This window comes from Dromiciops gliroides, chromosome 4 (genome assembly GCF_019393635.1).
Source record: "Dromiciops gliroides isolate mDroGli1 chromosome 4, mDroGli1.pri, whole genome shotgun sequence".
NCBI classification, from domain to species: Eukaryota; Metazoa; Chordata; class Mammalia; order Microbiotheria; family Microbiotheriidae; genus Dromiciops; species Dromiciops gliroides.
In genome coordinates, this window is record NC_057864.1 from 92,919,558 (window position 1) to 92,947,340 (window position 27,783).

At 33.6% G+C, this 27,783-nt stretch overlaps 1 protein-coding gene across 1 annotated transcript; it reads left to right on the top strand.

Moving 5' to 3' along the window:
• Positions 1-8,373: 8,373 nt before the first annotated feature.
• On the top strand, positions 8,374-9,543 carry LOC122753491 (beta-1,3-galactosyltransferase 2-like; the record flags this gene model as incomplete). Its single annotated transcript, XM_044000879.1, is given in 1 exon segment — positions 8,374-9,543. A coding segment is annotated over 1 exon segment (1,170 nt), but the record flags the coding sequence as incomplete, so codon positions are not given.
• Between the last annotated feature and the right edge of the window lie 18,240 nt (positions 9,544-27,783).

Below are 27,783 nucleotides of genomic sequence, written 5' to 3' on the forward strand. Positions count from 1 at the left end.
ATGAAACACCAGGAATCAGCCAAGCAGAATAAAAAAAAATGAAAAAATAGAAGAAAATGTGAAATACCTCATTGGAAAGACAACTGATCTAGAAAACAGATCGAGGAGAGACAATTTGAGAATCATTGGACTGCCTGAAAGCCATGACCAGAAAAAGAATCTAGACACCATATTCCAGGAAATTATTAAGGAGAACTGCCCTTATATCATAGAATCAGAGGATAAAATGATCATTGAAAGAATCCATCGATCACCTCCTGAAAGCGATCCCAAAAGGAAAACTCCAAGGAATATTGTAGCCAAATTCCAGGTGAAGGAGAAAATACTCCAAGCAGCCAGAAAGAAGCAATTTAAATATCATGGAGTCACAGTCAGGATTGCTCAGGACCTGGCAGCTTCAACATTAAAGGACCGCAAGGCTTGGAAGCCGATATTTCGGAAGGCAAAGGAGCTTGGATTGCAGCCAAGAATCTATTACCCAGAAAAACTTTCATTCTCTTTCAGGGGAAAAGATGGACATTTAATGACATTGGGGACTTTCAATCTTTCCTGGTGAAAAGACCAGAACTGAATAGAAAATTTGATCTCAACATACAAGACTCAAGAGAAGTTTAAAAAGGTAAACAGGGGGGAGGGGTATAAAAAAAAGGTTACCCTATTAGGTTAAACTGTTTATATCCCTACACAGGAAGATAATACCCATAACTCTTAAGAACTGCAATTGTATTTGTGCAGAGAGAAGGACTTTACATAGAGGGTATAAATATAAATTGTCTTTGATGTGATGATACAAAAAAGAATTAAGGGGTTAAAAAGGGAGTCTATGGGGAGGAGAGCAAAGGGGAGGTGGAATGGGATGAATTATATCATATGAAGAGGTAAAAAAAAAACCTATTACAGTATAGGGAAAGAAAGGAGGGGGGAACATTGTTTCAACCCTATTCTCTTTAGATTTGATTCAAAGAGGGAATAACATATACGCTCATTGGGATAAAGAAACTTAACTCATTCTTTAGGGAAGCAAAAGGGGAAGGGAAAGGTGGGGGGGACTGATAGAAGGGAGGACATAAGCAAGGGAGAAAAGGGTAAAGAAAAGAGAGGGGGGTGATAAAAAGGGAGGGCAGATTGGGGGAGGCAGGGGTAAGAAGTAAAACGTCGGTGAGGAGGAATAGGGGGAAAGAAGGGGGGAAAAGTACAAAGGGGGTAAATAGAATGGAGGGGAATAGACAGTAATAATAACTGGGGCAGCTAGGTGGCGCAGTGGATAGAGCACCGGCCCTGGAGTCAGGAGTACCTGAGTTCAAATCCGGCCTCAGACACTTAACACTTACTAGCTGTGTGACCCTGGGCAAGTCACTTAACCCCAATTGCCTCACCAAAAAAAAAAAAAATAATAATAATAACTGTGAATGTGAATGGGATGAACTTTGCTATAAAATGGAAGCGAATTGCAGAGTGGATTAAAAACCAGAATCCTACAATATGCTGTTTACAAGAAACACATTTGAAGCAGAGAGATACACATAGAGTAAAGGTAAAAGGCTGGAGCAGAATATATTATGCCTCAGCTAAAGTAAAAAAAGCAGGGGTAGCAATCCTTATCTCAGACAAAGTGCAGGCAAAAATAGATCTCATTAAAAGAGATAAGGAAGGAAATTACATCTTGCTTAAAGGTACTATAGATAATGAAGTAATATCAATATTAAATATGTATGCGCCAAGTGGTATAGCATCCAAGTTCTTAGAGGAGATGTTAAATGAGTTACAGGAGGAATTAGACAGTAATACTATACTAGTGGGAGATCTGAATCTCCCCCTCTCAGAATTAGATCAATCTAGCCAAAAAATAAATAAGAAAGAAGTGAAAGAGGTGAATAGATTACTAGAAAAGTTAGACATGATAGATGTCTAGAGAAAATTGAGTGGGGATAGAAAGGAATATACCTTCTTCTCAGCAGTACATGGCACATTTTCAAAAATTGACCATGTATTAGGGCACAAAAACATCATAGTCAAATGTAGAAAGGCAGAAATAGTAAATGCATCCTTTTCAGATCATGATGCAATAAAAATTACATGTAAGAAAGAGCCAGGGAAAAGTAGAATGAAAATCAATTGGAAACTAAATAATTTCATTCTGAAGAATGAATGGGCCAAACAAGAAATCATAGAAACAACTATATCCAAGAGAATGACAATAATGAGACAACATACCAAAATCTATGGGATGCAGCCAAAGCAGTGCTTAGGGGAATATTTATAGTTCTAAATGCTTACATGAATAATAAAGAGAAAGAGGAGATTAATGAATTGGGTATGCAACTTAAAAAGCTAGAAAAAGAACAAATTAGAAATCACCAATTAGACACTAAATTAGAGATCCTGAAAATTAAAGGAGAAATTAATAAGATTGAAAGCAAAAAAACTATAGAAGTAATCAATAAAACTAAGAGCTTGTTTTATGAAAAAACCAATAAAATAGATAAAATATTGGTTAATTTGATTAAAAAAAAGAAAGAAGAAAACCAAATTACCAGTATCAAAAATGAAAAGGGTGATGTTACCACCAATGAAGTGGAAATTAAATCAATAATTAGGAACTATTTTGCCCAACTGTATGCCAATAAATTTGACAATCTAAATGAAATGGATGAATATTTACAAAAATACAACCTGCCCAGGTTTACTGAAGAAGAAATAAAATCCTTAAATAATCCCATATTAGAAAAAGAAATTGAACAAGCCATTAATGAACTCCCTAAGAAAAAAACCCCAGGGCCAGATGGGTTTACAGGTGAATTTAACCAAACATTTAAAGAACAATTAATTTCAATATTATACAAATTATTTGGAAAAATAAGTGAAGAAGGAGTTCTACCAAAAATCCTTTTATGATACAAATATGGTGGTGATACCAAAACCAGGCAAAGCAAAAACAGAGAAAGAAAATTATAGACCAATTTCGCTAATGAATATTGATGCTAAAATCTTAAATAAGATATTAGCAAGGAGATTACAGCAAGTGATCACCAGGATGATACACTATGACCAGGTGGGATTTATACCAGGAATGCAGGGCTATTTCAACATTAGGAAAATTATTAACATAATCAACCACATCAATAAGAAAACCAACCAAAATCATATGATTATCTCAATAGATGCAGAGAAAGCTTTTGACAAAGTACAACACCCATTCCTAATAAAAACACTAGGGAGTTTAGGAATAGGTGGAGCTATCCTTAGACTAATAAACTGTATCTACCTAAAGCCATCAGCAAGTATAATATGCAATGGAGATAAATTAGAGGCCTTCCCAGTAAGATCAGGGGTGAAACAGGGATGTCCATTATCACCCCTATTATTTAATATTGTCCTAGAAATTTTAGCTTTAGCAATCAGAGGAGAGAAAGGAATTGAAGGAATTAGAATAGGCAAGGAGGAAACAAAATTATCACTCTTTGCAGATGATATAATGGTATAATTAAAGAATCCTAGAGAATCACCTCAAAAATTACTTGAAACAATCAACAACTTTAGCAAAGTAGCAGGATATAAAATAAATCCACATAAATCATCAGCGTTTCTATACATGACCAACAAAGTCCAGCAGCAAGAGATAGAAAGAGAAATTCCATTTAAAGTAACGGTAGATAATATAAAATACTTGGGAGTCTACTTGCCAAGACAAACCCAGGAACTCTATGAACACAACTACCAAACACTCTTCACACAAATCAAATCAGATCTAAATAATTGGAAAGATATCAATTGCTCATGGATAGGCAGAGCTAATATAGTAAAAATGACAATACTCCCTAAATTAATTACTTATTCAGTACCATACTAGTCAGACTACCTAAAAATTATTTTATAGAGCTAGAAAAAATAATAACAAAATTCATCTGGAAAAACAAAAAATCAAGAATATCCAGGGAAATAATGAAAAAAAATTCACAGGAAGGTGGGTTAGCAGTACCAAACCTGGAACTTTACTATAAAGCGGCAGTCATCAAAACTATCAGGTACTGGCTAAAAAACAGAGTGGTAGATCAATGGAATAGGCTAGGCTCAGGAAATGCAGTAGTAAATGACACTAGTAATGTAGTGTTTGATAAACCCAAAGACTCCAGCTTCTGGGATAGGAACTCAATATTTGACAAAAACTGCTGGGAAAACTGGAAGATAGTATGGCAGAAATTAGGCATAGACCAACATCTTATACCTTATACTAAAATAAGTTCAAAATGGATACACGATTTAGACATAAGAGGTGATACCACAGGTAAATTAGGAGAGAAAGGAATAGTCTACCTATCAGATCTTTGGAAAGGAAAACAGTTTATGACCAAACATGAGATAGAGTATATTATAAAATGCAAAATGGATGATTTTGATTATATTAAATTAAAAAATTTTTGTACAAACAGAAGTAAAGCATCCAAAATTGGAAGGGAGGCAGAAAGCTGGGAAACAATTTTTGAGGCCAGTACTTCTGATAAAGGCCTCATCTATAAAATATATAGGGAACTAAATCAAATTTATAAGAATCCAAGTCATTCCCCAATTGAGAAATGGTCAAAGGATATGAACAGGCAGTTTTTTGATGAAGAAGCCAAAGCTATCTATTCCCATATGAAAAAATGCTCTAAATCTCTAATGATTAGAGAGATGCAAATTAAAACAACTCTGAGGTACCACCTGACACCTATCAGATTGGCTAAAATGACAAAAAAGGAAGATAATAAATGTTGGAGAGGCTGTGGGAAAATTGGAACACTAATGCATTGTTGGTGGAGCTGTGAACTGATCCAACCATTCTGGAGAGCAATTTGGAATTATGCCCAAAGGGCTATAAAGCTGTGCATACCATTTGACCCAGCAATATCACTTTTGGGCCTTTTGCCCAAAGAGATCATGGAAAGGGGAAAGGGACCCATATGTACAAAAATATTTATGACTGCTCTGTACGTGGTGGCAAGGAATTAGAAGTTGAGGGGATGCTCATCAATTGGGGAATGGCTGGACAAGTTGTGGTATATGAATACAATGGAATACTATTGTGCTGTAAGAAATGATGAGCAGGAGGAGTTCAGAGAAACCTGGAAGGTCTTGTGTGAGCTGACGATGAGTGAGATGAGCAGAACCAGAAGAACATTGTACACAGTATCATCAACATTGAGTGTTGATCTACTGTGATGGACTATATTCTTCTCACCAATGGAATGGTATAGAAGAGTTCCAGGGGACTTATGATAGAAGAGGATCTCCAAATCCAAGAAAAAAAAATAAAGAACTGTGGAGTATAGATGCTGAATGAACCATACTATTTCTTTTGTTTTTGGTGCTGGTGTTTTTTTTTTCTTTTTTGAGGTTTTTCATCATTGCTCTGATTTTTTCTCTTATAACAGGACTATTGCAGAAATAGGATTAATGTTATTATGTGTATATATATATATATGTGTGTATCTATATCTATATAGATATATAGATATAAAGATATAACCTATATCAGATTACCTGCTGTCTAAGGGAGGGGGGAGAGGGGGAGGGAGGGGAGGGAGGGAGAAAAATCTGAAATTGTAAAGCTTGTATAAACAAAGGTTGAGAAATATCTTTACATGTAACGGAAAAAATAAAATACCTTATATGTAAAATAAAATTAAATTAAAAAAAAAGAAGCCATTGCAAGTTATATCTTAATCACTGGATTTTGAGTGGAAAAAATCAGATGATTTCAATGCTTTTATTTTATCAGTTCACATACTCTACCATCCAGCCATACTGAACCACTTGCTTTTTTCTTACATAATATTTTAACTCCTACCTCCTTGCTTTTGTCCTGATTATTCCCCATCACTGGATTGTTCCTTTTCATCACTCCTGCCTCTTGGAATCCTCAATTTCCTTCTATAAACATCAGTTCAAATGCCATCTTTTATAGGAAACCTCACTTAGGGCCTTAGCTCCTCAAATCATCTCCTCCAAGTGTATATACTATATATAACTTGTATGAATAAATCTATTTTTATTCATGCCCTCTCTCCCTTTGAAATCTAAGTTCTCTGAGGGACAGGGATTCTTTTGCATTTTCTTTCTGCCCCCAGTGCTTAGCCCAATGCCAGGCATAAAATAAGTGCTTAATAATTTTTTTATTGATGAAATAATTGATGGGTTGACTAGATTGCCAATGCAGTCCCTTCAAATACCTAGTTCAGGGATTTAGTAAGAAAATATATATGGTCCTCACATTCTGTAATGTTTCTATTTTAAAGAAGAATGAACAAACATGGCTAATATGTCCTGCCATGAAATTTTGTGCCACCAGTAAGTGATTCAATGTTGTCTTCAGCTGTTGGTCTGGTCTGTCTTGGGCTAAATAATCCTTAGCCTGATCCTTTATTCTTTAGCTGGATTCTCTTTAGCTTTAATCCTTTATTCTTTGTTGTTGTTGTTGTTGTTGTTGTTGTTGTTGTTTTTTCCATGATGAATCCTACATTCCAGATCTGTTCTTGAATTTTATCCTTGTGAATTAATCCAGACTATTCTCTCTGTACTTCTATTACTATGGCTATATTTCTAGTACAATGTCAAATAAAAGTGGCAAAAATGGACATACTTATTTTATCTTTGAATTTCTTCAAAAGGATTATAGTTTATTTACATTACAAATAGCAGATATTGGCTTTAGATATATATTACTTATCATTTTAAGGAAAAATTTGTATTTTTAATAGAAATTGAAATATTTTGTTAAAAAGTTTCTTTTCCCTGCTTCTATTGATAAAATCATAATTTTTTGTTAATTTTGCTATTAGGATTGTTAATTCTCCATACAGATTTTCTAATATTACATCAATCCTGCATTCCTGTTATAAATCCAATATAGTAGTAGTATATAATCTTTTAAATATATTGTTTTCATCTCTCTGCTAATATTTTATTTAGATTATTTACCATTTATATTCATTAGTTATATTGGTTTGTGGTTTGCTTTTTCTATATTGATTGTCCCTTATTTATTTGTCAAGACCATTTCTGTGTCACAGAAAGAATTTAGTAGGGTTTTTCCCTTAGCATTTTTACAAACAATTTATTTAATGTCAAATTAATTGTTCTTTGAATATTTGATAGAATTCACTTGTAAATCCATCAATTCCCATATAATTTTTTCTATTTATTTTTACTTATGACTTGTTCTGTTTCTTTCTCAGAAATTAACTTGTTTAAACTCTCCACTCTACTAATTTAAGTTTGTTCAATTCAATTCAAATTTTCAATTCAATTTCAAAAGCACTCATTTATTTAATTTAAGTTATTGGTTTTTTGTCACATGGGAAAAAGTTTCTGATGTTTTTTTCTTTTTCATTTGTTAGAAATCTTTTTTTCATTTTTGTTATTTATATCTTTCTTCTTATATCTTATATCTTTGCCATTTATATCTTTCTTCTTTTTAATCAAATTACATCATGGTTACTCTATTTTATTTTTCCCCCTAAAAACAGCTCCCATTTTATTTATTAATTCAATTTTTATTTCAAATTTGGTTGAATTAGTCTTTAATTTTCTAGATTTCTGTTTTGCTATTTGCTTGAGATTTGTTGGTTTTCTAATCTTTTTAGTTGTGTTTCCAATATATTCATTTGAGTAGTATTGATTTAGGTAGTATTGTCATTTTTAATCTATTCTTTCTCCTTTCAATAAATAATAGGGTTTAAAGGTATGAATTTTCTTGTACAACTTCTTTAGTTGCATCATTTTATCACTTGCTACTGGTATATTGACCCACCCATTTCTTCATTCCTCAACAACATCCTTAGCTGACGCTTATTACCCTTAATATCCTCATCTGCAAAATAGATATAATAATAGCTTCCTTTTTGCATAATTTTTGTTAAACAAATTTAATACTTTATGAAGAGTATATACCTTAATATGCTCTATATAAATCCTTTTTCTTATTACCCAAATATTTTACAGTGTGTGTTGAATCATAACCATCTTCAAGTTATTTGGGAAGGAGGTAGATTAGCTCTACCTTTAGCAATTTGTAAAGATTTCATATCAATCATATACAAATTACAAATATATAAAATATGCACACATACACATAAATATTTATATTCATATATATATTTATATATTACTATTTTAGCAAGTAAATGTTCTGTCTAAATTTAAATCACTAGGATAATTGAATAATATACTCATATGTGATATTACATAATATCTCTTTTATGCCACTTCTCACAGTTTTGCTCTGTTCCTCAGGTGAAAAATTCTCCACAACAGATGAATTAAAACCTATAAAATGCCAGTCATCTTCACTAAGAAGGAAGGAAAAGTAGGTGAGAGCCAGCTGCTGTTCCTTTGATGAAGCATAGTGAGGCAAAGAACATTTGCAAATTATGAAACATGGCTCATGAGAAAAAATACCTAATATGTTCTTGTCTCTCAATGAAACTATGTTTCTTAATTAGTGCCATTTGCTCAGGGATTAGTTATTTCCTTTTTACATCTCAAGTTGCAAAAATATCAACAATAGCAACAAAGCAACTATTCTTCAATTCACAAAAGATTCCTTTCCAAGAAATATCTCAACCCCATGAGACCACAGAAGAAAAACACCTTCTCAAGAATCAAAAAAACATTGCAATCCTGAATCTACAACTCACCACACCTTCCCATTTAAAGATCAACAAAACAACTCCAGTAAATGAGGAAAAGCACAAGGACCCTGTGCCATACAAATTTCTAATCCAGGAGGAAGACAAATGTAAAAAGACTGCTCCATTCTTAGTGTTCTTAATATGTACCACAGAGCATGAAAAGTTAAGAAGGGATAACATTAGGAAAACTTGGGGGAATGAAAGTCTGATGCCAGGATTTTCTGTGGTTCGTTTATTTATGTTAGGTGTTCAGAAGCAAGGCTCTACTGAAGCAATAAGGAATGAAAGCAGGGTGTATCGGGACATTATTCAACAGGACTTTCAGGACACCTATCATAATCTGACCCTCAAGGTCTTGATGGGCATGAAATGGGTTGCCTCTTATTGCCCTAAAGCACACTTTGTCATGAAAACAGATTCTGATATGTTTGTTAACACTGAATACCTGATCCAAAAGCTACTAGTTAGCATAAAAACGTCAGAGCTTTATTTCACTGGGTTTCCTATGAGGAAATATTGCCCTATAAGGAATAGAGGGAGCAAATGGTACATGCCTCTTGACATGTACCCTGGGGAGTTCTACCCAGATTTTTGCTCTGGAACTGGATATGTGTTCTCTGGAAGTTTGGCTGCCATGGTATACAAGGCTTCTTTTAGTGTAAGAGTATTACACTTAGAAGATGTGTATGTGGGTCTCTGCCTTCAGACAATGGGAGTCAAGGTGTCATCACCACCCAGAATATCATTATTTAATCCATTTAAAGTTCCATTTAATCCCTGTGTCTATAAGAAACTTATCACATCCCATTATATTTCTCCCAATGAATTGCTTATATTTTGGCATGAAATTCAAAAGGAAAAAGATGACTGTTTTCAAAATTCAAATGGCGAACTCCTTCCCTTTCTCCTTTCTCTCAATTAAACAGAAGACTCATTCATCAGCAAAGGAGTCCTATCAATCCTTTGTGGGGTTTAATATTTTTCATTATCTTTGTGTGTAACTCATGCATAAATGGAGTAATACCATGTAGATTTACTATATCTGTGAAAGAGCCAATGGTGAGGAATGGTAGGTAACTGGCTAGCTCATATAGAGAATGAAATATTTGTAAAGACCTTAGCACAATGCCTAGCACCCAGCAAGTGCCATATCAATGCTTATTCCTTTTCCTCCCTTTAACTTAGTGCTTTAAATCCAATAGAGAGCCCATCTAGCTTATCAGCCCTGAATGTTGGGCTTGGTAGTAATTGCAGGTGTTTTTTCAGTTTTAGTTTATATTCTTGGATTTATGGGTAGCATAAAAGGATGCACAAATTAGGGTTTTACACACACACACACACACACACACACACACACACACAATATACAAATGACCAAATCTGGATTTACTGGGAATAAGCATCCTACATTTTTGACTCTAGACATATGTTAATTTCCATGTTTATCTTCAGGCATGTTTTCAAATAAGAACACACATTGGTGATTTTAGTTAAATTGGGACCCAAGCAAACCATTTGATTTGTTTTTTGGGTTTTTTTTTTTGCAGGTCAATGAGGGTTAAGTGACTTGCCCAGGGTCACACAGCTAGTTGAGTGTCAAGTGTCTGAGGTTGGATTTGAACTCAGGTCCTCCTGAATCCAAGGCCAATGCTTTATCCACTGCACCACCTAGCTGCCCCCCAAGCAAAGCATTTGAAAAAAAAATTACTGAGAAGGCTATTTAAGAATTACTGATTGAAGGAAACTTCATCTGCAAATTTGCCAAAAGAAAAAAAAATGAGTTCTGACAAATCCACTGTCCAAATTTCTGAAGGTGGTTGAAATTCATAATCAAGTCATCTTCTCAGCAGGAGAGGTTGAAGACTTTTTTTTTTTTTTTTTTAGTGAGGCAATTGGGGTTAAGTGACTTGCCTAGGGTCACACAGCTATTAAGTGTTAAGTGTCTGAGGCCGGATTTGAACTCAGGTACTCCTGAGTCCAGGGCCGATGCTCTATCCACTGCACCATCTAGTTGCCCAGGTTGAAGACTTTTAACCCAACTCCTCATTAAATGTCCACCAATCAGGGTTTATTTTCACTTCTCAAGGGAATTTCCTTTCAGAAGAGTTATTTAAAGCTTCCAGGATCTCCAATGGTTGTTCTTGTTTACTAAGAGAAACGAGTGACCATTATTTTATTGATTGCTGGCTAGCCTAATTAATAAATTAACCTCAAATGCTGTTCCTTTGGGGTTTTCCATTCATTTCAGCACCCAGCATTCTCACAGGAGAATGTTTCCATAAAATTCAAGCTAAAAACAAACAAAGCAACCAACCTCTGGGAGCTTATAGTTTTAGTATAATTCTAGTTTTGTTGGTGTAGGAAAAAATAGTGATGTTTAAAAATTTCTAGTGAAGGTTATCATTCTCTACATGTAATAAGATGGCATTGTTGTAATTTGATCATTATTATAATTTCTATCTTCTCCCCTGCTCTGCTTCACTCTCAGATTTTTTTGTTTTGTAATTTAGATTTTAAAAATTGCAATAAGCATTGCTACTAATTTCTACACTAGCTATCAGCTATACAACCAAGGAAGGATAAAGAAAGATGTTGTACAAACTTATGTAATTAACACCTTATTTATAGATGAATTCCCTATAATGAGCCCCCAGACAAAGATCAATATGCTTGGAGTTATTAAATTCTAATTTTTTCTTGGCCTTACTAAATTCTTAGAGGCAGCTAGGTGATACAGTAGATATGACACATGTTTGGAATACATGAGTTCAAATCCAGTCTCAGACATTTTTTGTACAACTCTGTGAAAGTCACTTAACCTTTTCTGCCTCGGTTTTCTCATCCCATAAAATGAAGGTAATGATAACACCCATTTGACAAGTGTTGTAAGGATAAAATGAAATAATATTTGTAAGGTGATTTGCTGCCATTATACATGATATAATTGCTAGCTCTTATTATTGACAATTTTATAGATGGCTCTAAGGTGGATGATGTGGATAAGGGAGAGGTGATAATTCATTTACTGAGAAAGTTCTAGTTCAGGGGTTCTTGACAGGGCCATGAACTTGTGGGGTTTTAAATAATTATTTATATCTTTATTTTAACAATGCTATTTTAAAATGCTTTTTCTCTTTTGTAATTCTATGTATTTTATTGTGTATTTTAAAAATTATTCTATAAAGGATTTCTTACACTTCATGAAATTGACCAAAGTCTTCTGAAGACCTTTGCCCTAATTTTTCCTAGGTATGTTAAACATCTACAACGACCATGTTAATCACTACTGAAAATTCATGTATATACACACATGCACACACACAAACACTGGTTTAACAAAGAACGTAATTCTTTAGAAATGTACTTAAGATAATTTTCTCTTGATAAGTTGCCATTTTTAATAAATGAACATTTTATGTTTCTTCTTTACATTTATAATAAAATTATTTAGGTTTAGAAATCATTTGTTACTCATTTGAATATGTTGAAGAATTATCTGAGCTTTCTCAGGAAAAATTCTAAGATAATTTAGTCTAAAGGATCTCAGCACACATCTCCTTCCACAGTCCTCCATTTAGGTCCATGATCCATTAAACTCTTCCAATGCTATGCCAAATATAAGAGATTTCATTAGCAACTGGATCATTTAAATTTAACCAAAATAAGTTGGTCTTAATTGGAGAGGAAGTGAAAATTCAAATAGTCTACTCTCTCAAGGCTGCCCCAGATGAGACCACGCTCTTCATCTTCCAACTAGGCATCCACCTTGGCCATCTTGCCATCTGCTTTACTATTGTTACTACATGCATACCATCCAAAACAGTATATCCCACAATCCATGATTTCCAGCACCCTGTTGTTTCAGGAGTGATGATGGGATGAGGCAATCATATGTAATTGAATACTTAACATGAAATCTACTTGACCTGCATACATGCACACACATATGTATGTAGTAATTTGTGCAATGCACACGTGTGCATGCATATGAACCTACATGTACACATGTGTGGGCATACACAAGAATGTGTACCATATTGCACATGCATCTGTGTGCATGTACATACATGTTTGCATGCACATATGTGTGTATACATGCATGTGTGTGCACACACTCATTTGGGTTTAGAAATCTATCTAGAAATAGGAGAGGAAGGAAATAAATTAAATGGGAAAGTGATAAAAGGAAGGGCAAATTAAGGGTGCTGGTAGGCATAAGCAAAATAAACTTTTGAGGATGGATAGGATAAAAAGAAATAGAAGGATAAACAGGAGAAAATAGGATAGAGAGATATACACAGCAATGACAACTGTGAATGGGAATGAACTGAGCTCACCAATACAAAGGAAGCAGATAATAGGATTGATTAGAAACCAGTATACAAAAATATGTTGTTTACAAGAGACACTTGAAACAGAAAGACACAAATTGATTTAAAATAAGGGGCTAGAGGAGAATCTATTATGTTTCTGCTAAAGTAAGAAGGCATGGGAAGTAATCATGATCTCAGACAAATCAAAAGCAAAAATGGGCCCAAATAAAAGACATAAACAGAGAAACTCTATTTTGATAAAGTTATCATAGACGATGAAGTAATATCAAAAATTTTATGGCAAGTTTTTTCCAATAAAGGCCTAATTACTCAACTATATAAAGAACTAAATTAAATTTATCTCCCAAATGATAAATAATCTAAGGATATTAACAGGCAGTTTTCAGAACAAGAAATCAAAGCTATTTATAGTTACATAAAAAAATACTCTAAATCACAATTGACTAGAAAAATGCAAATTAAAACAATACTGATTCCATGATTATCTGAAATGACAAATCTGATAATTCCATACCTATCTGAAATGACAAATGCTAAAAACTGGTCCAATTGTTCTTGTTATGGACCTAGCACCCCAGAAGTTTTCTGGAGTACATCAAAGGATCTTCTCCTTCAGAAACTAAACCAAAGGACAGACATACCTACAGAGATAAGTGGCACCAAATCAGGACTGAGCTAGCTCCAGAACCATCACCCTTCATTCCAGTCTCCCCCACCCCTGGGGGATAAGATTAGGTGTGGTTACTGCCTTTGTGGCAGGAGGAGGAGAGAGATGGCTTGAGAGATCCACAGACACCCCTCACCCAACTCCCCCAGCCACCACCAATAGTTCCCTCAATAAGGGAACTTTCCACAGTCAGATGATCACCACCACCAGTCCTCTATAAAAGTACCTGCCTATCTCCTGTTGGAGGAGATAGGTATCTCAGAGCCATGCTTCTGTGTTATGCCTTCTCCCCATGAGAAGTACAAGTATTTCTCTCTTGGTTTCCCTTCTCTAGCCCCTAAATAAACTATCATTTTATTCTACTTGGTTTTGTGTGTAAGAGAGTATATTTCTTTAAAGAGGAATTCCTAAGAACCCCTATCACAAACTCCAAACCTCAACCCCTTTCCAAACTCCCCTACCCTATTTTCCCAAAACAGTTCTGAAGAACAATTTGAAACTATGCCTAAAGGGCTATCAAACTTTTAATACCCTTTGACCTAGTATCACAACTACTAGATCTGTACCCCAATGAAATCAAAGAAAAATTAAAAGGAACTATATGTATATAAATAATTTGTGTTGTGGCAAAAAATTGGAAATTGAGGGAATGCTCATCCATTAAGGAATGGCTGAACAATTTGCAGCATATGATTGTGATGGAGCACTGTTGTGTTATAAGAAATGATGAGAGTGATTTCGGGAAAAAACAAGCATATTAAAATCTATATGAATTGATGTAAAGTGAAGTGAGAAGTGAGAGATCATTATGCATAGTAGCAGTGATGTTGTAATAATGATGATCAACTGCAAATGACATGGCTACTCTGATCAATACTATGATTCAAGAGAATTCCAAAAGACTCATGATTAAAAAAATGCTATTCACCTGTAGAAATAAAACTGATAAAATCTGAATACAAATTGAAGTATAATTTTTCTCTTTTTATTTCATTCTCTTTTTACTTTTTTTTGCAATATAGCTAATTTGAAAACATTTTTGCATGACTTCATGTGTATAATTGATTTTTGTTTTGCTTGCCCTCTCACTGGAAGGGGGTGAAGCTATAGAGACAGGAAGAGAATTTAGATCTCAAAAATTTTTTAAAAATTAAATAAAATTTAAAAAAATTCTGAGACAATGTTCATGCCCTTAATCAGACTATTAAAGGATTCTGGAACACAGAAAATCATCAAGAATTTCTATTATAGTGATTGTGAATATATATATTGGTACCTTGTTGACATACCTAAAATCAGCTAAGTTTTATCCCTCAAGGGAAATTGTTTTTTGGAATTATCCTCTGACATATCCTAGAGGGATGATTTTACATGGAGATGGGTTCCCCTAAGATGAAATAGTTGGCTAGAACTTTAGATGGACAGATGCTTATAGACAGAGTCACTACATTCTGTTGAGTTATACAAGAAAACCAAGAGTTTATATAAGATATCAGGATTGTTCCTGAGTTACAGCAAATGTTCTGTTAAAGCCATTGCTTCAATCCTAGGGAACACTGTGGCTGCCATCTCAGCCTTTACTTTGGCTCTTTTTCCTTATCCCTGGCCACTGCTGATACTTCCCAGGGTATAAATAAGTTGTCAGGCTTGATATTACATCATGGGTTCATCTACCATCAGTTAGCCAACAAGCATTTACTATGTATGACTGTGCCAAACTCAGTACTAATACTAAAGATACACAAATGACAAAAAAAAAAAATGAAAGGACCTATCTATCTCTATTATCCCATGATTCTATAGCAGGAAAACCTGCAGAGTATTCCTGATCTACCTTTTTAAAGTCAAAGCACTGTTAACTAATCATGAGTATTCATTAATCTAATATGTGACCATCCCTTAAATGGTTGTACAATTAGGGAACACTACTACTACTACTACTAAAGCTTCACTTATCTGCATTTGTTCTTTTGCTGAATTTTCATCCAGTCTGGCTATAAAATATATAGTTAAGGCTCCCAAACATGCACTTTAGAATACTACACTGTAGAAAAAAACTTTGTTCTCTTTGTTCCCCTTTAGGTTTTACCAATGCTTTAAAAAAAATTACATCACAGACATTTCCAGATATGTTCCTTATAGAAATGTGCCTGGTTTTAGCACTTTGTTGTTTCAGATGTTATTTGATAATATGAGGCATTCATAGATCATTGAACAATTAACAACAGGAAATCTGCTTAGCCCTAATGTAGCAAATATCAGGGCCATCAGGACAGTACTCCCATTGTCTTTGTCACATGCCAAGTTTAAAAAACACTGGCTACCATCACAAAAACCAGTTAGGCGATACTGCCTGACACATCAACATTTGTCAACCTCTTAGGTAGAGCAGAATATGGAGTATTGGACTTGGAGTCAAGAAATTTTGAATTCAAATATGGCCTAAGACACAAACTTACTATGTGACCCTCAACAAAAATTAACATCTAACTACTTCAGTTTCCCCAACTATAGAATAAGGCCAATAATAGTTCCTCCCCTCCACCAAGATTTGTTGTCAAAATAAAATGAAATAATATTTTTAAAGCATTTTGCACACTGCTTTGGGCAATAGAGACTTAATAAATGTGGGGTTTCATTCCTTATTTTACATATCACATCCACAATTTCAGATTCTTTTGAGAAAGACAGGGGTGTATTTCCTTTTGGGGGGTGTTTGACGTTTGTCAATTATGATGATATATCATCCATTGTCCATTATAATTATTTTTATGCTGTTGTTCTTTCTGTACAATTTGTTTTTATTAATTTTGCTTATTTCATTCTGTATCAGTTTATTCAATTCATCCCATGTGGCCTTTGAGTTCCTCATATTGATTATACCTTTAAATGCAATAACATCCCATTCCATACATACACTATAGTTTCTTTAGCCAATATAAATTCACTCATTTCCTTCTAGTTCTTTACTTTGTTATATTTTGAGAACCACTTAGTAGATTACAGAATCCCTTATTTTGTAAAGCTCTATATCCAAAGTACTACATTGATAATGCCAAGAGGGGTGTACAGTATTAGGATATAAACTGATATTTTCAACCCAGACAAAACAGCAGAAGAGCTCAGTATTTCACACATTGGACAAATTGCTTTCCTTGATCACCAGCTTTTCCTGGTAGTTAGTACTATAATGCTATAGGAAGAGTTAGAGAAAAAAAATTTCAGCCTTAGATAAAAATTTTCTTCTATCTATAATACTAAAAAGGTATCCATATTAGTCTTGCTAAGCAACTTCAAGGTTATATGCTTTCAATCATTGCTTTGGTGGCAATTTCCTATCAAAAAGTAAACAAAAAGTGTTGGAGAATATTGATGGAAATGCATGAGGGAAGTCAATGCTATTAATAATGAAAAACAACTCTGAAAAATAATTATGAGGCAAGGCAGTCAGTTCATGTCATAATTTTAGTACTAATTGTCAGAGAAAAACCATTTCAAAATACATTAGAAACATTTCTAGATTATCATCATACCCCCTCTTACCTCCCACCAATGCCCCCCATTCACCCTCATAACAACTGCTATCACAAGAGTCAGGTAAGCAAAACTGCCTGACACAAAACATCTGTCAAGAATATAGGTAGTGAAGTGGATAGAGTAGTTTGCCTTGAGTCGAGATTAGATTAAATTATAAATTGGCATGCAACTTCTTACCATTCAATTTGTGTACAAAACCGTTCAATAAGAAGCATGAAAAAATACCATCATGAGACAGAGATGGAAAAAGAAAAAGAATTTTATTATGTGATTTTTTTTCACTTTTAGTATCAAATAATTAACATCAGAACAAGATTCATTTAGGGGATATATAGAAAATAAAACCATCTGATTTTCCTTTCCTTTTTGCCCTATAGAATTTATATCATAGCACTTTAATCAAGGAGGGAGAATCTTCTCAGCAGCTGATTAAAGGCATTGTTCTTCTGTAGCACTAACTATAGAGAAAGTGATTACTGCTCTTTTTGCTCCAAATTTTATAGTAATTTGTTTCTCAGACCCAGGTAAATTTCCATTTTTTTCCCCTTAAAATTGGAGTTGAAGATAATGACCCATGCTAGCTGGGAAAACTTAGAAACCTTCCTTATAAATATCTGTCAGGTGGAAATAATCAGTCAAGCCCAGCTACTAATCATTTTCAACAGCTTCATTTCCAGTGGAAATGTCAGAGTCATTTTGGAGTACAATTTTCCCTAAAAACATTAAAAATCAATTAGTCTTCATTAAAATGTGATCAAAAGATTTCCTTTCTTCAGAAACAAGTCATTTATGGAGTAATAGTCAGTACAAAAGCCTCTGAAACGTAAATTACTTTCAAATATCTTGTTGGCACCTTCAGAGGCTATATATGCTATGATTTTTGGTGAAAGCTATTAAATATTGCTAAAAGATGTTCAATATCTCTAAAGCATTTTATTAATAAGAATACTTTGGGTGATTTTATACATTACATCTGTATATTTGTGCATGTATATTTACATATCATTTCCTGAATTTACCACTTTCATAGCATTTTTACCACACTCTCAAGGCTATACAATACCAGGAAGGAACATGCAATGGCAAAAGAACCAAGAAGAAGTATGGTAGATGGGAAGACATACTGGACATTGAGTCAAAAGACCTAAGTTCTAGTCCTGGTTTTACCAAAATGAAGAATGATGTTTTTATAAGACCCTTTTTTTCTTGAGCCTCTATTTACACCCCTACAAAATGAGAAGGGAAGATTAGATTTTTCAGACTCTTTCAGCTATAAGATCGTAGTATTCTAAATGTCTTAGTAGGTCAAGTAACACTTCCTGGAAAAAAATGTGGTTTGAGATAAATATATTAGTCATTTTTCCAACAGCCAAAGAGTATATTACTACACTAGACAGTTGTTCTTTATTCTGTTTCCAGTGAAGCAATTAGTACTTGCCCCTACCCTTAACTCATCAGTCCAGGGAGCCCCTAAATCTGCAATCTGACATTAATGCTATTAATAAACTATTACTTCACCTTTACTATATAAAGTATTACCATTTTAACAACAAAAAACAACAAACAATAAATCCTGAAAAGTTTCCGACCTTAATGGATGCATTTATAAAAAGGGTAGAATTTCCCAATGGTATTTAATTGGTAAAGTATGATCTTTCCTTGGAAGTTATATTGACTTTAATTCATATTTTAAGAGATTGTTTTGTAAATATTTGTAGTGCAGTTTAAATTTTCCACAGTGATTAGTCACTATTTTAGTTGGCATTTACAATGTTAAATACTTTTTCCCCTCTAAAGATACCACAAATTGCACAGAAGAGGTCAAGTTGGAAATAAGAATGATTTTCTTTGCAGAAAAGCTTCATATTTCTATCATCATCCAAAAGCATTTAATCAATTTTCATGCTTTTGTTCCAGGATGACTCTGAAAGAGTGTAAATCATGTCAGGGTACTCAAAGACATCACTTTGTTATCATGAAAGTGGTAAATGAAGGTTTGTAAAATGGATGAGGAAGGTTTGTAAAATGGATGCTTTTGATGTTGTACAAATGAAAAACATATAAGGCTACAAGCAAATATTTACATTTGTGGTAATGGGTTAACAGAGCTTGGTCTTCGTTTTTATCATACAGTTTTTTAAAATTTTGAGTTCTGTATTATCTCCTCCCTCCCAAACTTCCCCTATCATTTAGAAGGTAAGAAATATGATATCAATCATACATATTAAATCATGCAAAAATTTGCATATTAGTCATGTTTAAAAAGGAAAAAAAATCCTGAAAAAATTATCCTTAAATATGCACTCATACTCTACCAGTTCTTTCTCTGAAGGTGTATTGCATTTTTCACTATAAGTCCTTCAGAGCTCGCTTGGATTATTTTACTGCTAAAAATAGTTTTCATTCATAATTAATCATTGTACAATTTTGCTGTAACTATGTGCAATATTCTTTTGGGTCGGCTAATTTCACTTTGCATCAGTTTAAACATTCTCAATTTTTTTCTGAGACTATCCTACCTGTGATTTCCTATATCACAACAGTATTCCATCACAGCCACATGCTAAAACTAGTGTAGCCATTCCACAATTGATGGACATCTCCTCAATTTCCAATTCTCTGCCACCACAGAAAGAATTAAAATAAATATTTTTGTACATATAGGTCCCTTTACTTTTTCTTTGATATCTTTGGGATATAGACTGAGTAGAGGTATTGCTGGATCACATTTTATATAGATTTATAGCCCTTTTGGTATAGTTCCAAATTGTTCTCCAGAATAGTTGGATCAGTTCACAACTCCCCCAACAAGGCATTAATGTCCCAATCTTTGTGTGGAAAAATTTTAGAGATGTAATTTACATTTCTCTTATAGTGTTAGTGGTATGGAACAGTGACACTTGTATTTGCTAATATCTTTTGTGATCAATTCTACACTAGATTGGTTAATAATTCTCCCCTTAACCATTGTTGGGAAAGATAAATTCATTTATTTTCCTCTACTCTTCCACTTTTGTTTTAAAATGATATTACCTTTATATTAAGGACACATTCATTTGTAGGAAATTAGATTAGTGTGGTGAATAGATAGCCAGCTTTAGATCAAGTTGACGATGTTCAACTCCTTTTTTGATACATAATAGTGTAGGATTCTGCAACAAGTCACTAATAGCTCAGTGATCCCAGGGAACTTCCTAAGGCTAAAATTGAAAACCAAGTGTCAATCTGCATTAGTAGAGGGAGCTTCTTCACCAAGAGCTCACATTATCAATGAAATTACACATCAAGTTTAAAAAGATTCTAAGTTCGAAGGCAGCTAGGTGGAGCAGTGCATAAAGCACTGGCCCTGGATTCAGGAGGACCTGAGTTCAGATCCAGCCTCAGACACTTGACACTTACTAGCTGTGTGACCCTGGGCAAGTCACTTAACTTAATTGGCCAGCCAACAAAAACGTTTAATAATAATAATAAATAAAATTCTAAGTTCTTGCAAAAAATATTGCTGCTCTTTTTAAACCAAATGTCATTAAACCAGATCCCAGTAATTTCACTGATTTCATGAGCTCCCAGTGAAGAAAATAGATGTGGCACAGTTTTTCTAGCAATATGGCAACTCAGTGTTCTTTGAACAATTGCTAAAAGTAAGTAATAAATCTTACTTATTATGAATAGTCTAAGAAATATGTGATCCTTAGCATTTTGCCTCCCTTTCTTTCAACCCAACACCATAACTATGGAAGTGGAAATGACTGAAATTTTTCAAAAGATAAATGGTGAAAGTGCATAATCCCACAGTTTTCAAAGGAAGAAATATAAGCTATCAACAAACATAAAACCAATGCTCCAAGTCACTAATGATTAAAGGCAAATTCAAACACTTATGAAATTCTCTCTCACAACCATCAGAACAGCAAAAATGGCAAATGAGTAAAATGAATATTGTTGGAGGGCTACAGGAAAATTAGCACAATAATTGTTGGTTGAGCTGTTAACAGGTCTGGAAAACAATTTGGAAATATATCGAGAAACTTTCTAAATTTTGCATACTATTTTAACTCTATCCCCTTAAAAATGAAAGAGGAAAGGGATGCATATGGACAAATCAATATAATAGTTCTTTTTGTAATGGCAAAGTGCTGGAAAATTAATGGGGTGCCTATAAGTTGTGGAATGACTAAACAAAATTATGTTCTATGCATATAATGGAATATTATTACACAATAAGATGTGAGAAAAGGTCGTGTCAGTGAAACTAGGAAGGCTTGTATGAATTGATATTTTGTAATTGAATAGAATTAGATTTATTTATTCAAATATCATAAAGAAATTCATCTTTGAAAAACTGACTCTGATCAGTGCAATGATGTATCATAGTTCCAATGAAGTGGTGATGAAACATAATATCTACTACTTCTAAAGTGGTGGATTCATGGTGGAGCATAAAACAGACATTGTGGAACATGGCCCATGTGTGTATTTGTTTTGCTTGTGTAGGCAAATTTGTTACAATAGTTGTGTTTTCCTTCTTTTAAAAATTTGAAGGGGAAGAAGTGAGAAGAAAAGGTGGAGACGTCATTGAGGTTGTCAAAAAAAGCACAGAAGAGAATAAAAGGAAAGGAACAAATGAAAACAGAAAAGCAGGATAAATTTAAAAGTGACAAGTTGAATTTATGATATGCTTGAATGATTTCCACTATATTATCCCAGCCTTTTCTTAAAGATCTTTAGTATTCCTTTTTTATAAGAAAAATAAAGATCCATATAATAGAAAATTGCATTTTTGTATACTATTTCCTGTTCTACTGTTATATGGCAATGCTAATTTTATTTGCTCTTTAAGGTCATAACAAAAAGTAAAATGTAAAAGCAAAACAATGTAATGCTTTCCATTTTTGAAACCCTTACCTACTTGCCAATTCTTGAGCCTGAATCATCTTTTACATCACATTCTCTGCTTTGTCTCCTATATTACAAAACACTAAATGACCAAAAACAAAACAACTCAAGCACTTGCTATGTCCACTATAAATTCACATTAGAGAATATTGTTAGCTCAGTGTAAGGAAAAATTCCCCAATTAGTGCAAACAGGCTGCCTCTGTAGGTACCGGGTTCTCTCTAACTAGAGATCATCAATAAATGTTCAAATAACCATTTGTTGGGATATTGTAGCAGTATTCTTATTCAGATAAATTTTGGATTAAGTGGCATCTGATATGTGATTCTCTGATTCTCCGTTTTCTTTTCATGGTCCAATCTCATCATCCCATGAACCATAAGAAGGAGTCATCTCTTTCTTCATATTCATCTTTTCTCCAATATAAGCTAAAAGTATAATGAATATATAATTAAAATATAGATGTAGGTATTAAGTAACTGCTCCATAATGAAACTGAGATATAACTTCCATACTATAAGGTCATCATTTAATTTTTTTCCTTACTCAATACTTCATAACACTTCTCTCAGAAGTTGCAAATCTTTTCCTTTTTCTTCAAACCTACTAGACCAGCTTTTCTTCCCCCCACCTTCTTTAATAGACATCTTTGGTTTCTAATTTAATTAATAATGAGATATCACAACTTTTGTGTTCCACTGCTGAAAATCCTCCTTCATCTGCACTTATTCTCTTCTTACTAGTTTCAGGTGAAATAACAGCTCATTTCTTTTTCAAGGCCAATCTCTGTAACCCCAAACCTCCAGTTCCACCCTATCTCAGGAATTTATTACTCAAACTATCACTTATTCCCATCTTCTCTCTTTTATTGCCAATTCCTCCCTAAATATTGATTTCTTTCACATTGATTATAGATGTTACTAATTTCTCCCATACTTTATGAAAAACAAACCAAAAAATCCTTCAGTTGACTCTGCCATTCCCCATGGTATTTTACTTTATCTCTCCTATTTTTTCTGCATGAACTACAATTGAAATTATCTTCTAAGACATAATTGAAGAGGTCTTTGCAGTGGCTTGTTTTTATCCAGCCTTTTCTTGAAGATCTCCAGTAAGATAAAATTAAGGAAGCAGAGAAAATTCAACTTCCAGAGGCTGCCTTCTCCTGGCCCTACCCTTTATGCTGGGTGAAGGGGTGGGAAAAGAAGCTTTTTCTGGAAAGCTGAATCCAATCAGGTTTCAGGGGCAGCTTTGTCCAATCAGAGCAGTAGTATTTCTTTAGATTTATAAAGCAGTATTTCTTTATTCATTCCTCAATCAATGGAAATTTACTGTGTATTTCAGTTCCTTCCTACTTAAAAAAATATTACATATGGAACTTCCTTGCCTTTCTTGTAATAAGAACTCATTTTCCAGCAGTTAGATCTCTAGATCTAAGGGTAGGGGCTTATAATAATTTTTAAAGCATAATTACAAATTAGTTTTCAGAATAGTGGGTCTGCTACACAACTCTATCACAGAGTGTTACTCCATTCGCATTTACTTAAATATTTATTACTATTTTTTTGCAACCTTTGTCATTTTACTGGTGAAATCTCAGATATGTTTTGTTTTTGTTTTTGTTGAGGCAATTGGGGTTAAGTGACTTGCCCAGGGTCACACAGCTAGTAAGTGTCAAGTATCTGAGGCTGGATTTGAAATCACATCCTCCTGACTCCAGGGCTGATGCTCTATCCACTGCACCACCTCGCTGCCCCAGATATGTTTTTAATATTTATTTTTTTACTAGTACTTTGAAGCAATTTTGATTAATTTATCTTTTTTAAATAGTTTGCAATATTTTTCAGAACTGCACCTTCATATGCTTTGGCCACCTATCCATTAAGTGATGCAGATTGGACTCATAGTTTCTGTTAATTACTTAAATATCTTGGGAATCAGATTCTCATTAGACATATTTGATGCAATTTTTCACTGTAAGTAGCTTCCCTTTTATAATACTACTTGCAAGGACTTTGTTAGTTCAAAAATGTTTTAAATTTCATAAATGAAAACTATTTATTTTGGTTCTTGTGATATGATCATATTTAACTCTTGCTTGATAAATAATTTTCTGCCAGCTACTGCTTGAAAGGTAGCTGATCTTTTAAATTTTTTTCCCTTATACTGTGGCATTTAATATTCTGCTTGTATGTCTAATTTTAAGATTGTTTTGGTATATAGTATGTAATGTAAATCCAATTACTGCCAATCTGCTCTTTTGTTTTCTGAGAAATTTTTGTTAGATAGGTATTTCTTTCCCAAGCAATGTTATTATGTCTTTTATTTGTCAATGACTAGAATATTGAATACAATCTTTATTCTCTAATCCTTTCCACAAGCCCACTTTTGTATTATTTAATTCAGTACAAATATTTTTGTGATTACTCTTTTTTATTACAATGTGAAGTATAGAAATGCTTTTCTTCCTTAATTCTTACTTTGTTCAATATTTCCTTTGAATTTCTAGACCTTTTGTTCATTCCAGTGAATCGGTGGTAATTTTGCATGGCTCCGTAAAGCATCCTGCTGAATGATTTATTGGCACATCCCTAAATATGCCAACAAATTTAGGTTGTATTACTGTTTTTATTATAGTACTTAGTCATGAGAACTGAAAACTACTGTTAGGTAAGGTATTCTTTATTTATTTGGTGGGAATTTTGTAATTATATCTCCACAAATCTTAAGCATGTCTTCATGGTTTAAGTGATAGATAATTCATGCCTTTGTTACTTATTTTGAAAGAGATTGCATTTGTGTTATTTTCTCCTGATTTTCACGATTATTATATAGAAATTATTTTCAAAAATGTTTGTGGCTTCATTTTGTATAATGTTACACTAAGTTGTGTCAATTATTTTATTTCCTACTTCTCTGAGACTTTCTAAGTAAAGCATAATTCCATCAGCAAATGGGGATATTTTTGTTTCCCTTTTGTCAGTTTATTCTCTTAATTTCTTTCTTTACTCTGATTTTTATCACCACCATTCTCAATCTTCAATTTCTCCCTATGTATAGCATAATCAAAACTATCCTGTCCACTTACCTACTAGTAGTTGCTTAACTGCCAAATGTAACAGCCTTTTCTCAGTCCTCACCCTTTAGTTCTTTCTGTTGCCTTTACCATCGTTTATCACTCTCTTCTTTTTGATACTCTTTTTGACTTGTTTTTGGTGGGACTTCCCTCTCCTAGTTTCTTTTCTGCCTGTGTGATCACTCCTTATTAATTTCCTTTGCTGGATTTTCACGCTGGTTGTACTTGCTAGGGATGGGTGTCCTTCAAGACCAGCTGAATCCTCTTCACTTCTTTGATATTCTTTTACTTGCTTATCCCATCAGCTCCCATGGATTCATTTATCATTTCTATATTAATGCTTCTCAGATCTAATTTTCTACACCTAACCTCTCTTCTAGCCTTCAGGCTCATATTACCTACTTACCATCAGATATCTTATACTTTATATCTCAAAGACACTTCAAACCAACATGTCCAAACTTCAACTTGTTATCTTTTATCACACTCTCCCTGTTCTTAACTTCCCTAGTAATATCACTATCACTCTTCCTCAATTTTCTCAACTAAACTCCATCTTCCACTCAGCTTCTTAACTGAACTTTTTAAAGCATGGATCTTACCACATCACTTCCTGATTTCCTTTAAATCCCAGGTAAAATCTGTTCATCTACAAGAAATGTCTCATGATCTCTCTTAATACTAGTGCCTTCCATCTATTTATTATCTTCAAATTATTATGGATATCTTATTTGTCCACAGTCATTTTCATCTTGTCTCCCCCATTAGACTGTGAGCTCCTTGAGAGAAGAAACCATGTTCTGACTTTCTTTCTATCTTTAAGACTTAGCACAATGTTTGCTACATAGTTGGTATTAACAAAAGTTTATTGAATGACTGACTAGGCAATAAACTCCAGTAGCTCCCTATAATTCCAGGATCAAGTAACTATCATCTACTTGATTTTTAAAGCTCTTCATAACTTGGCCCCTTCCAACCTTTTATATATATATATATTTTACTTTTTTCCTTATCATCTACATCCCAGTGCCATTGGCCTCCTTTCTGTTCCTCATACATGACATTCCATCTTCCATCTCTGTGTACTTTCAATAATTGACCCACATGCCTAAAATTCCCTCCTCTTTCATTTATGTCTCATGGCTTCCATGCCTTCCTTCAAGTATCAGATAAAATCCCACCTTCTTCCCATTCCCTATGAATTGTAGTTCCTTTGCTACATGAATAATATTCAATTTTATCCTACCTCCTTTGTTTGTACATTATTGTTTGTATACTGTCTGTCCCATAAGATTATGGGTTCCCTAGGGGAAGGAAATTTTTTTCTAATTTTGTATTTTTTATTTTTAGTGCTTATCACAGTGCTTGGCACATGGTAGTAAAATAACAAATATATGTTAATTTGATTTGATTTGACTTCTCTCATCTAATTGCTATTGGTGGCATTTTGATGACTATGCTATATAGCAGCCAGGAGAAGAACTATTAGTTTCTTGTGTATTTAACAGAAAAAAATGTTTCTAATATTTTCCTACTTAATAAATGCTATCTTTGAATTTTAAATATACACTTCTAATTATATTTTAATGTTTCCTCTATGATATGTCCTGTATGGAAGTTTTAGCATATATGAGTGCTCTATTTTATAAAAAGATTTTCCATTATGTATAGATATAATTATAAAAATTGAGGGATATTTGGTTGTAATACAATCATGTTAATTGTTTTTCTGAAACATCCTTGTATCTCTGGTATAAATTCCACTTGTACTAAATGATCATAACTAACATCAAAGCTTCTTAAATTGTGGGTTACAACCCCCATATGAGGGGGGTCACAAAATTGGCAATAAATGTTTCATTTGTATGCCTATTTTATATACCTATATCCTAGGGTCACATAAAAATTTCTTGGGCAAAAAGGGGTCGTGAGTAGAAAAAGTTTAAGAAGCCCTGTATTAGATGATAGGTAGATTGATAGATGTGTTGCTCTACTCTTTTTATGGAGATTTTCCTGGAATTTTTTGATTAAATATTTGTTGTTATTCACTCATTTCAGTCATGTTCAACTCTTCATGGCCCCATTTGTGGTATTCCTGGCAATGATACTGGAGTGGCTTGCCATTTGCTCTCTAGTTCATTTTACAGATCAGGAAATAAGGCAAACAAGGTTATGCAACTTGTTCAGTAGTTGGTAAGTTAGTAAGTTTAAATATTACTTAGTGATGATTATCTTCTGCCCCCCCTTTCTTTCTTTCTTTGTCTCTATCTTTTTCTCTGTTTTTATCTCTCTGTCTCTTTGTCTCTGTCTCTGCCTATCTTTCCCTCTTTCTCCTTGTCTTACTCTTCCTTGGTTTAATTATTTATAATCTCAGAAAAGAGACATAGATAGTAGTTGTTTGGCAGAAATATAGATGTTATACTCTATCAGCAGGTCACTAAACCATTTCTTACTCTCTACTCTTGGTTGATGAATGCTGCCATTTACTAGCTTTGTGACCTTCTCCAAATCATCTAATCTCTCCAGCATCCAGTTTTCTCATCTGTAATATAAAAGAATGAGGCTGGATAATTATAAATGTCCTTATATTCAAATACTATCATC